At 43.7% G+C, this 12,973-nt stretch overlaps 1 protein-coding gene across 1 annotated transcript in view; it reads right to left on the reverse strand.

The window, feature by feature from the left end:
- Window positions 1–3,761, reverse strand: part of Mylk3 (myosin light chain kinase 3) — a 48,230-nt gene extending 44,469 nt beyond the window's left edge. Inside the window, exon 1 of the mRNA XM_031340648.1 lies at window positions 3,657–3,761. Within this exon, the coding sequence (XP_031196508.1) occupies window positions 3,657–3,743 (87 nt within the window). The 5' untranslated portion in view covers window positions 3,744–3,761. The remainder of the gene's footprint in view (window positions 1–3,656) is intronic.
- Between the last annotated feature and the right edge of the window lie 9,212 nt (window positions 3,762–12,973).

A 12,973-nucleotide genomic window follows, 5' to 3' on the forward strand; every position in this document is an offset into this window, starting at 1 on the left:
TGCGGTGGGAGGGGTGGGAGTGGGGTGGGAGGGGTGGGGAGAGGGAGAAGAAAATGCCTCCCATCCACAAGCTGTACTGAAGTTTGCTCTTTTAAAGCACTAACAGGCATTTTGTGTTGTACCGTTCTGATGTTTTTCTTCAGTTCCTGTAGTTCTCTACTGAGTCCTGAAACTGACTGGTTCCTGCTTCAAATGGATAATGGTGAGGCTAGGGAGATCCTACCTACCTGTGAAATGGTTTCATAGTATATGCGGTGCAATGCTGACTCTTAGTTTAAACAGCATCTTAAATCTTCCATCTGGACAACCTTGGTGTTTGAAACCCTGGTACAAATCTGTTTGCCCTGACAAAGTATTTGTCATTATGTACAAGATGCACTTGTACATGATCTATTTGTAACAACTGACCCTCTTCCATACTCTATAAGAGGTCTAAAATCTTAGTCAGTGCTGCAGACCATTTGCCCTGCTGAGAGAAGAGCTCTGAATCTCACTTTTATAGGAGAAGCTGGCTTCACATATTTAAAAAGACTGCTGTATAATTCTTTACGTAATGGGGCTCATTGCTTTGGCTCCCAGAACCCATATGATGGTTCAAACCACCTTTAACTTTAGTTTCAGGAGATCCAGTGTCCTCTTCTTATCTCTGTGGCCACAAGGTTTGCACATGGCGCACATATACACATGCAGGCAAACCACTTGTGCACATAAAATAAAATAAATCTTCAAAAATGTAAAGATATTTGCTCAGATAGTGAAACTAAAAATAAAGACATAGGGTGAGTGAGAGGACTTAGTGGGTGAAGGTGCTTGCTGCCAAGCTTGGAAATCAGAGTTTGATTCTCCCATAGACCCCAGGGTAGAAGAACTAACTCCTACAAGTTGTCTTCTGACCTTCACATATATGCCATGGCATTTGAATGCAGACACACATGAACACACATATGCACACAAATTAATCAGTAAATAAGAAACAGACAGATGTAACTTAAAATTTAAAATAATAAAAAAGTCAATATGAAGACATATACATAAGAAGCAAAAAGAGGGGTGTCATGATTAAGAGCACTGTCTATTCTTCCAGAGGGCCTGGGTTTGATATTTAGCACCCACATGGCAGCTCACAATCACCTGTAACTCCAGTTCCACAATATCTTACACCCTTCTCTCTTTTCATTTGGCACCAGGCACATATGACCCGTGCACATAAAATAAAATTAAGAAGATAAGCAAAAACACATTCTATGTGTCTAGCTAGTGTCACATCTAATTAACTGGAGTTTCAGGAATTTATCAAACAAATACTATAGACATTATGCAATTTTATGGCAGAGATGGCCCAGCAGCTAGGAACCCATACTGTTTTTCCAGAAGACTAACACCCAGGACAAGTAGCTCACAATAGCCTGAAACTCTACTTCCAAAGGATCTGACACCTCCAGCCTCCGTGGGCACCAGCAGGCATATGTTCATGATTCATGACTCTCTCTCTCTCTCTCTCTCTCTCTCTCTCTCTCTCTCTCTCTCTCTCATGTATACTGTAAAATAAATAATTTTTAATGAAAACATAAACAAAAGCTTCTGGAAATTAGAAGACAAAACTACACAACAAATAAATGAAGCTGGACATCAGACTTCTCATCCTGACAGCTGGATACCAGAAGACAGTGGGTTGGACATAGAGCTCTAGATTGGGAAGCATTTCCTCTCAGTATTTTGATTAGACTGCACCCTTGCCAGAGTTCCTTAGCTTGCGAAGATGTAGAAATGTGGATACTTTAGCTTCCTTTCCTTAAAGCACTCTCCCTAGGATAAAGGCTTTAAAGATGAAATCCAATCAAAGTAGAGAAACAGTTTCAACACAGGCACAGAGGTGAAATAGAAGAATGAAGAACACTTCCCCTCGCCACCCCCCAAAAGGAAGAGTAGAGAGCAGTCTGTAAAATAGTTAGCTAGGGGTGGTCACGCCTGCCTGGGATCCTAGCACTGGGGAAGTAGAGGCAGGAAAATGAACCTTTCAAGCTCAAAGTCACCCAGAGCTTTATGAGAATGTGAACTCCTGTCTCAAAATCCAGAGAACTGTACACACACACACACACATGTGCACACACATACACACACACATACACAGACACACACACACATACACACACATATGCACTGTTCTTTGTTTTGTTAAGAAGTTGGAGGAGTGATTCGCACAGACTAGGCAAGCTTTCTGTTGCTGAGCAACACTCCCAGTCCTAAAGATATGCAAGAAATGTCAAGAGCTTGGGGCCCAGAGGCAGACTAACAACCAAGACTTAACTCCTGCCTCTCCTCCACCCCCAGTTATTAGCTGGAATTATGGCCAAGGGTCATTAACTTCTAAGTCTGCAATTCTTTCCTGCTCTGTGGCATAAGAAAAATAACAATATGTGTATTTCCTGGAGTTGGCAGAAGGTTATAAGAGATACTGAACCTTACAAGGCTTATCAGTGATTGACACATTGGAAGCACTCAGGGGTTAAGCCTATGGTGGCAGGCACAGCAAACAGGGAACAAACAGAAATAGACAACTGTCCCACTCCCCACTCCCCCCCCCCCCCCCCCCCCCCCCCCCATGGAGAAACAGAGTCTTACAGGAAAGAATGGTGTTAAAGTACAATCATTGACTTAGCAATGAATATTTATAGTCCTAATGAAGTATGCACTTTCTTATGTGAGAGTAGGAATGAATGAAGTTCAGAACAAGCTTGAAAGGTGCACAGCCATTTAAGAGAAGTCTCAGGATGGGGCTCTATGAACAAACAAACATAGGGGCAAATTAAAAAAAAAAAAGCCATCCAAAGGATTTCCACGGTCATCTGTGGAAAAAGAGGTCTGTTATGGGGAACTCAGGGCACACATTTAAGAAACAGAACAGAGAGTACCCCTCTATTTTGTATATTCATGACTTTACTGCATATGGCAGAGAAGAGGTCTTATTCAAACAGACTCAAATATTAAGAGTTTTTTTTTTCCAAGAGAAGGAAGCAGATGCCCAGAGAATGCCCCTCACAAATGCCACAGGGACAGCTGCATGCACAGAAACAGCTTCACCTGTCTGCCGGCAGTATTTTCCCTTCCACAAGAAGGGAACATCAGAGAATGTCAGTCCCACATCTGCACAGTGTCCAGCACACAACTAGTATTTCTAAGTTGTAGAGATTAAAACTGCCATCCCCTCCCCACCTCCCCACCCCTGCCTGGGCTGTCAGCCCAAGAAAGCAGTAATGGATGCAGGCAGAGAAGACGTTTCTCAGGCTCCAGTCAGTTCACCTCGTAGATGACACATGCTTAGAAGGTACGCACATGTTCTCTGTGGGGCTAAGCTTAGTTAAGAAAGGAACACAAATGAAAAGCAGTCTCAGAAAGCCATGCACAATCCAGTGCTCTTGAGGGTTAGTTGACGTTTGACATTGCCAGTCCTTTACCCCCCTGCTAGTAACTAGAGAGGCCTAAGATGGCTATCCACAGACTGTACCCATCAACCAGAGTTTCCTATTGACTGCATTTCTTTGTCTAGGAGGACTTAGGCTTCAGGACAATTGTCATTGTCTCCTTTGATCCCATGACCCTACCAATTGTTCCTCGGGCTCTAACTTCAAAGCACAATGGCTCAATGCCACCCTTACCGCAAATATCTGGGTGTAATCTGATGCCCGCTGCTGGCCTCTGGTGCTGGGCCTGCACAGTGCTGGGACAGGGCATAGAGTTCCCATCCTGTGGCCACAGTGGCCAAGTTCTGTTTACTTTGCCTGGAGATGGATGCTGCCCAACTATGCGGGGCCCTGGGAATGAGGTGGGCTGGTTGGCTGGGGCGGCTTCTGTGGAAGAGCTCTGGTTTAGTGATAAGCCTGGTATTTCCACTTATCTTTGACCCTGTCCAGGCCCCAGAAGCATCCAGAGGCTTCACTTGGTTATCTGCTTTGCTGGGCTCTATCTGCCTTCCCAACTTCCTGCATCACTTAGCAAAGTGTCTAACTGTGAAGCAAACAGCATGTAGTCCAAAGAGGGAGGAGAAAAGGGAGGGAGCCCTGGGGCTGGGCCGAGCTGATTTGAAAAACTCACATTGGAATCTGGTGCAGGCCTAAATGCACTGGAAACCTTGTCTTCAGACTTTCAGATCTCAGAAGGTCCTAACTAGTGTCAGAATGGGTCAGAGACCCTAACTTTCTTCTACAGGGCTGCTCACACTCTAGCTGGGAGTCTAGTTGATCACCTCTGGGCTAGGTGGGTCCAGCAAATACCTTTCCAAATAAAAGGACTCAGGAAGCCATAACTAAGTGCAGATTCCATAAGAACTCAGGCACTCTGCAGCCCAGAGAAGGCAGTGGCTCAGAGTTTGCTGAATGAGGTGCTAAACCATCAGGTCTTCCCACAGGGAGGCAAGAGGAATTTCAGAAGGTACGGGAATCTCCCTTTGTTTTCCAATGGGAAAACTGTAAAGCCCAGAGAAGGGAAGGGGGTTTCTGAAGATCACACAGCAGTGACGGGCAGAGACAGAACCAGATGACTAAACTGATGGATGCCCTTAGAGAACTCATGGAACGCCTTGCCTGTTCTATGGGCTGAGAGACCTCAGGGGCAACTAGACCAGGTCATATCAGCCTGTGGGGTGCAGGCTTGGCTCTAACAGTCATCTGAAGATGTAAGGAAGGGGCTGAAATGCAGGGATTCCCAGATACCAAGATCAGTTGCTAATTCTTTCACAGAAAAAAAAAAAAAAAAAAAAACAAAACCAATGTCTGTAACTTGTTTTACCATAGCAACCCCAGAAAGAGAACTGAAGCGATCCCAAAGCCTGACAGGATGAATTCCGAAGCCACCTGGAAACAAAATCCAAGCCAGCCAGCTCCTGTGAGGAAGCAGAGTGGAGGACAACTGTGCTGGAAGCCTGCCTGGGTGTGACAGTCCCCTCCAGCCCTTCCTTGGTAGATTTGCCTCCAGGCTTCTGCATTCAGCCATGGTAGCCCTGGTTGAAGCCCTTCTAATCCATGCCTTCCTTCCCTGCACCCCCAGTTAAGTAGTTCCTGGCCTCAGCAAGGTCAGGGGGAGTTAGCATGACACACTGGAAGAAAAACAAAAAGCACTGCCAGGAACCAAATCCAAAATGAACAGTAATAAGTAATCCATTTCCTTATTATTTATCGAAAAGCAAACCTTTAAGGGGCTGGTGGACACTAGTACTTTTACGTGCCAGGTATTAGTATAACATCTCTATATAAATGACTTTACTTACCCCTTCCACAAGTCTAGGAGGAAGGAGCTGTTATCCTTATTTTAAAAGACAAGCTCGGGGCTGGAGAGATGGCTCAGTGGGTAAAGAGCACTGACTGCTCTTCCAAAGGTCCTGAGTTCAAATCCCAGCAACCACATGGTGGCTCACAACCATCTGTAATGAGATCTGATGCCCTCTTCTGGTGTGTCTGAAGACAGCTACAGTGTACTTACATATAATAAATAAATAAATAAATCTTAAAAAAAAAAAAAAGACAAGCTCAGGCTTGTAAGAATCAAGGAAGTTCTAAGCACACAGAAGGACTTGAATTTAAATGTAGGCAATCATTGTCTAATAGTCTAAGACTTTCTGTTGTCCCTCTAGAGCCTGCACTTCTTCCTAGAAGGCTGTATTTGCCAACGGCCAACCCAGAAAACCCAAACAAACGGACAAGTTAGAGCTGGGCCAATGGCCTCTCTGTCCTCCTGCCAGCTCACACCGCCATCAGAGCATGTTTTCATGGGTGCTTCCATCATGGTGTGGTTTCACGTGTGCCTCACATGTGCTGCTCTGAAGAGGGAGGATTAGGATCTCTGTCTGACCCTTGAAGGGATGGAGGCTCACGGTGAGTGAAGGGGGAGCTGGGCCTCTCTACCTCTGAAGCCAGGGTTCACTGTAGAAGGAAGAGTTTCTGAAACCTCTGCTCTAACTCACACACACACACACACACACACACACACACACACACACACACACCTCACCTCATCTCCTAGTGCTAATTCTACCAAAGTAAGACCTGCAGACCTTTGATGTTGGATTGTTTTCATTGCAATCTTCTATAAGCTCCTTGACTGTATTTGTGAGCTCAAGAACTCTACTAGTGCCACAAGAAATCCCAAAAGTCTGGGTGAGAGTAAGGGTACCATAGCAGAACAGCAGATAAAGTGATAAAACACGGACCAAAAGCAACCAGAGGAAGAAAGGGCTAATTTCAGCCTACCGGCTACAGTGCATCATTGAGGGAAACCAAGACAGGAGCTTGACGCAGGAACCAAGGGAGGAATGCTACTTATGGGTGTGTTTCTTGTGCCTGCTCAGCTTTCTTTCTCACACAGCCCAGACCCACCTCCCCCCATAGTGGACCGGGCTCTCCTGCATCAATTAGCCATCAAGAAAATGGTCTACAGACATCTGTGGATCACAGACCAATGTGATGAAGTTAATTTCTCAGTCAAAGCTCCCTCTTCCCAGGTTCATTAAGCTGACAACTGAGGGGTTGTTAGCCATCATGGCATGACACACAAACACATCACTGCCAAATGCAAAACTTTCCATGTCCCCAAGCTCTCATATTGATATCACAATATAAAAAACCAGTACATTTCAAAAGTCACTCAGTCTTTTAAAACCTCAATGCTTTAAAAATCCAATATCTCACCAGGAAGTGGTGGTGCATGCTTTTAATCCCAGCACTCAGGAGGCAGAGACAGGTGGATTTCTGAGTTCGAGGCCAGCCTGGTCTACAGACTGAGTTCCAGAACAGCCAGGGCTACACAGAGAAACTCTGTCTCAAAAACAAAACAAAACAAAACAAAAACCAGAAAAAAAAAGAAAAAGAAAAAGAAAAAGAGATAGATATGCAAAATCTCATCTGTACAATGCAGCCAAGATTTCACCTCAGTGATTCCAGTCTCTCGTTTATCACAGCTGGTGTTTCAGGCCTAGCTAACCAGCCTCAGTTGTTCACTTTGGGCTTCATTTGGAGCCAGCCTCTTGTTAATCACACCTATTTCTTCAGCCCTAAAGGACCAAACAGCACAGATTCTTAATTCTAAATATCACATGAATGAGACTGATACTATCTTAAGGGTCTTTCAGACTTCCCCCTGAGACTTCATAAATCAAGCCTCCATAGCTGCTACTGTCAGCATCAACTTCCAAGTCCCACAGGAGCTCCTTAGGATCTGAGGGAGCAATGGCTTTTCCAGGCCCAGTCTTCAAACATTTCTACAATCCTCCCCCCAAAAAACAACAGGTCTCTTACAGCAACACATAATTCTAGGTGCCAAAATCTGCCCCAGTTTCTTTTTTGCTGTTGTAATAAACAGTGTCAAAAAATCATTTTGAGAGTAAAGGGCTTTCTTCAGCTTCTGAGTTACAGTCATCACCGAAAGGAAAACAAGGCAAGAGCTCGGGATGGGAGCTTGAAGGGGAGCCATGGACAACACGTCTTATTGGCTTAGTCCCTTTTTCATATATATACATACACACATACACACACACATATATATATACATATATATGTGTGTCTCTCTATATATACATACAAATATATATATGTGTGTGTATGTGTGTGTGTGTGTCTTTTTCCCTATCCATCTGCCCAGGAGTAGCATGCACACACACACACACACACAGAGCTGGACCCTACTACATTACTTAGCAATCAAGAAACTGCCTCCATAAACAAATAAACACACACACACACACACACACACACACACACACACACACACACACACACACACACCACACACACACAAAGAAATGCCAACAAGCCAGTACCTTGGGGGTAATTTCTGAGTTGAGGTTCCTCTTTGTCAGGTGTATGAAGTCAATAACCAGAATTAGCTATCACAGTTACTGACAGATATATGCAAAAGACATGAGTGTGCTGAGGTAAAATTGTCCAATATATAGGTATGTGTAGCCAACAAAGAAATTTTATCTTCATTAATTTACAGGCTTTCTCTCCTCTTTACCTGTGCCTATGTGTGTGTGTGTGTGTGTGTGTGTGTGTGTGAGAGAGAGAGAGAGAGAGAGAGAGAGAGAGAGAGAGAGAGAGAGAGAGAGAGAGATCTAAGGGACTCAAGGGTCTATAGAAAAGGCTCCTGGCTCATCCAGGTGACATGGAGGAATACACCAAGCAGGTCTGGGATCTGAGATCTGACTGTCCTTCAAGGAGCCCCGCCATGTGAAGGAGCAAGAGAAGACAGGCTCAGAAAGCATCTGTACTGGGAAACAAAGTGTCATCAGAATCAACACAAGGAACAGCATGGTGGTTGGCTGTGGTTGGCTGGCCTCCCATGAATTTTCCAGAAATTTAGCCATGGAGTGCCACTGTAAGAGGAGAGGCAAAAGGGTTGAGGTGAGTGTCTGGAGAAAACGAGGTTTAAGCTGAGCCTTGAAGGGTGGATATTGTAAGAGGCCAAGGAAAGTCGAGTCTAATTGAAAGAGAACTAAGAAAACTGTAGGTAGAGCCTGGAAGCACCTGGTGTCCTCGGGTCAAGGTACCCATGAAAGCTCAGGAGACTCAATAAGATGAGTTGAAAAATTAGGAGAAATAGACCAAAGGCAGCAAGGTAGGTAACTATCCCCAGGATTTCTCAGGATGAGAAGTACCATGATAATGTCACTGGGAGAATGGATAAAAGTGATTAAGAGGGCCTGACACAAAAACCACTTCTGCGATGCAGGAAACATTTTAAATCTTGAATGGTGGCCACATGTGAGATCAATTGCTTGGTCGTAGCCAAACAAATCCCATGGGAGAAAGAGCAGTAATTTTGGTTTCTTGGTCAGTAACTTTTTATAAATTATAAAATACTCTATAACCTAAAATAGTCTGAAATGCATGTGTGGTCTAGGTTGGCTTCAAACACACAGCAATCCTCCTGCCTCGGTCTCCCCCAAGTTTGCAGGCATGAGCCCTGATACCAGTTGTGCTGTGCTGTTTGTGTGGTTTTTTTTCTTTGTTTTTAAATAGATTTCCATTCAGTGTAGGAAGAAAGGTTCTAGACTCCATGCACAATTCATAACCTCCAAAGTAGAGTTAATGTGGAAATTTTTTATAATGCAAAGTTAGTGAGCATTTGGAAACAGTGTCCAGCAATGATATCTTCACATGATTTAAGCACCTGTATCATTAGTCAGAGTTACAGGTTTGGGAAAACACTCTATGAATTCTCAAATTCATGTGCAATTCCCCAAACCTGTCAAACTGAAAGCAAATGTATGTACCCAAGACCAACACACTGTTTATTTGTTGTTGTTATTCTTAAAACCAGACTCTGAAAGTATTTCTGGGGGGTTCACATGCACCCATTACCTGCTGAAAACACAAACACAAAGTAAATTTATCACCTGAACTCAAATAGTGCCCTCATCCGTGGATTCCAAGTGGCCAGTCAGAAACGTTGTTTTCCTGCGTCTTCAGTAGGATGCAGAAATACCTCCATCTTACAGGAAGACGCCTTTAGACCTGGGCAGGTAAGAAGCTCGCAAACACTTACAATCCCAAGCAAGAGCTGTGGAAGCTGTCCCCTGACCTCCCTTCTTCAGCTGGCTGTCCCTTTGAGCTTCTTCATTGGCCCTAGCATAAATCATGCCCGGACTGCTTTTACTGGTGAAGAAAGGGACATTCTATTTCCTGCCCTGAAGCTGGCCAGGTGCCCTGGCAGTACCACATTTAGACACAAGTGCATCATCCATGCGTGAGTGGGGAGTTTGGCTCCTTGGAAACCTAAGTGGCTTGTGTCAGCTGGCTCCAGCCCACTGAGAGCTCCTCTGGGCCATGCTGCCAGCTCCTCTACAATCCAGTCTGCACAACCCACTAGGGATGCAATAGCATTGAGTAAATAAATGAGAACTCCTTCCTGACAGATGTGCTGTCCCACACTCCACAGCCCAGTGTAGCCCACAGGAAGAACTGATTCTTTGCTATCTGGGACTCAGATCTATAGTCTAGGATTAGTCCCCCCATCTCTTATTTCTGGCCATTGATTGTAAAGCTGTGGCATTACTTTTACATATTAATTTGTCATAGAATTATCATTTAGAATCAGATCCAGAAAGCCAAGGAAATTACTGAAGTATTTACCGGATAACCAGAACTGCTACTAGATCAGTGTTTCTCTGATGGCTGCAGTCACTACCAGGAATCAAAAGTAGGGCTGTGCAGAGACACCATGACCATGGCAACATTTTGTCTTATAAAGGCAACATTTAATTGGGGCTGGCTAAAGTTTCAGAGGTTCAGTCCATTATCATCATGGTGGGAAGCATGGTGGCAGACAGGCAGATTTCATGCTAAAGGAGCTGAGAGTTCTACTTCTTGATCTGAAGGCAGCAGCAGGAGACTACATCCAACACTGGGCAGAGCTTGAGCATATATAACTTCAAAGCCAGACCCCACAGTAATACACTTCCTCTAACGAGGCCACACTTAATAGTGCTACTCCCTATGGCCCAAGCATTCAAACACATGAGTCTATGGCGGCCATGACTATTCAAACCACCACAACTACTCAGAGAGAGTACCTACCCAGCCTGATGAAATCATGAGAGAGATTCTGAGAACGGCAAGGTAAGAAAAAAATGAAAACCTAAAAACAGAAAAAGGAATACTGTGAAACAGAACTTGGTGTGTGAGGACCAAACTAAGAAAAACAATATGGTAGGGAAGGAGCAGCAGGAACTGGAGCATTTCAAACTTGGGTATTTGTTAGGAGTGTTTAAGAAAGTATGACCTGGTTTATTAACTATAGTAAAATAAGTGAGATTTTATTCTGCATTACACATGAGCTAGAATAAGAACATGAATTGTAATAAAGTCTTAGTACACCATTTTTTGTTTTCTGAACTACATTTCTAAATATTATATGTTATGCATGATTGTTTAACTTGCTATATTTTATCCAATTAGGTTTTTCAGTTTAATCTATTGTAATTTTTTACAGCTGTGATGTGGGTTTTTGAGTTTGAGTGGGATAGATGCTAAGGGTCAATTAAAGAAGAAAGTAATAGAGTTTGCTTGTTGAGAAAAAGAGAAAAACTTTAAAACTTCTTCTATGTCAACAAGTAGGAAAAAGGATGATGACTGTTAGGTCTACAGCTGTAGAAAGAAATCAACATCTGGAAAAGTGACAAAGAACCCAGAACACGGGCTGGCGAGATGGGTCAGCAGGCGAGAGCACTGACTGCTCTTCCAGAGGTCCTGAGTTCAGTTCCCAGCATCCACATGGTGGCTCACAACCATCTATAATGGGATCTGATGCCCTCTTCTGGTGTGTCTGAAGACAGCTACAGTGTACTGTGTATAATAATAAATAAATATTTTTAAAATTTATTTATCTTTATTTATATGAGTACAGTGTACTGTGTATAATAATAAATATTTTAAAATTTATTTATTTATCTTTATATGAGTACAGTGTACTTGTCTTCAGACACACCAAAAGAGGGCATCAGATCCCATTATAGATGGTTGTGAGGCACCATGGGTTGCTGGGAATTGAACTCAGGACCTCTGGAAGAGCAGTCAGTGCTCTTAACTGCTGAGCCATTTCTCCAGCCCCAACAAATAAATCTTTAAAAAGAAAAAGAAATAAAGAACCCAGAACACACAGTCAAATCCTGCCTGTATGAAAGGGATAGAGCCAGAATCAGGGGGATGGATCTAGAGAGTGCGGAGAATGATACCACCCTAACGCTGAAGGCAGCAGTCCTCAGAGGGCAACCATTTCCCCTCCCTTTACAGTTTGTACTCTTTGTGTTTGCATTGTTATAAGGAACAATTTTTGGTATGTTTGCTTGTTTTTTTGTTTTGGTTTTGTTTGTTTGTTTTTGATTTTGAGACAGGATAGCCCTAAATGACCTGGAAATTCCTATGTAGAGCAGGCTAGCCTTGACCTCACAGTGATCCATCTCCCTCTGTATCCCCAGCTCTAGAATTAAAGGCATCTGCCATGCTATGTATGACTATTTGTATATCCTTTTAAACAATAAAAGGACTCAGGGCAAAATAAGTGGGTACCACATAGGGGTGAAAGAGTTGGGGTGTCTCAGACAAACAGAGGCTGGAGAGGAAAGCTTTACCAACCTGTGAACCAGGTGACCTCTGATAGAGTACCAGCAGCCATTTGCTTTTCCTTGTCTCTCCCTCCCTTTCAGTCACTCCCAGACTAAAGTGAACAGGAAACTGTCACCAGTTTGTACTAGAGAGCCTCTGGGTTTTAGTTCAGCTTGGTAAGTCCTTCCCTAATGGCCAAGTGGCCACAAACTGAAGATTAATTTTCTTTTCTTTTTTTTTTTTTTTTTAAGATTTATTTATTTTATTTCATATGAGCACACTGTTGCTATCTTCAGATACACCAGAAGAGGGCATCCAATCCCATTACAGATGATCGTGAGCCACCACGTGGTTGCTGGGAGTTAAACTCAGGACCTCTGGAAGGGCAGTCAATGCTTTTAACCGCTGAGCTATCTCTCCAGCCCTGAAGATTAATTTTAACCTTGCCATATCTCTTCAGAGCACCACATCATAATCCTCACTGCCGAGAGACATCCAGTTATGCAGACTGTCTTTCTTAAGCCACCGGGACACTAGTGAAGGCAGCATCTTAAAAGAGAAACAGCTGCAAGTGTCCACAAAAAAGAGAAACAGCAACAAGTGTACACACAAAAGAGAAACTCCACGGGAAACAAAGATAATCAGGGAACGCAAGCAAATAACTTCAATTGGGACAACTGGAAAATAAGGCCGCCCACATTCACAGGACTAACTCCACCTTCCCCGTGGCTGTCTTCAGGAGGAGGAGGGGACTCCGGGGAAGGGTGCTTCTGTGGCTCTAGGTGGCAGAAGGTTCCAGATGCTGATTTTTAAGCTCAGCAATTAAATCGATTTTTGTTTTCCTAGGACCCTCTTTAATCCTAGCACTTGGGATACCTGAT

Source organism: Mastomys coucha, unplaced genomic scaffold (assembly GCF_008632895.1).
Source record: "Mastomys coucha isolate ucsf_1 unplaced genomic scaffold, UCSF_Mcou_1 pScaffold22, whole genome shotgun sequence".
Taxonomy (NCBI): Eukaryota; Metazoa; Chordata; class Mammalia; order Rodentia; family Muridae; genus Mastomys; species Mastomys coucha.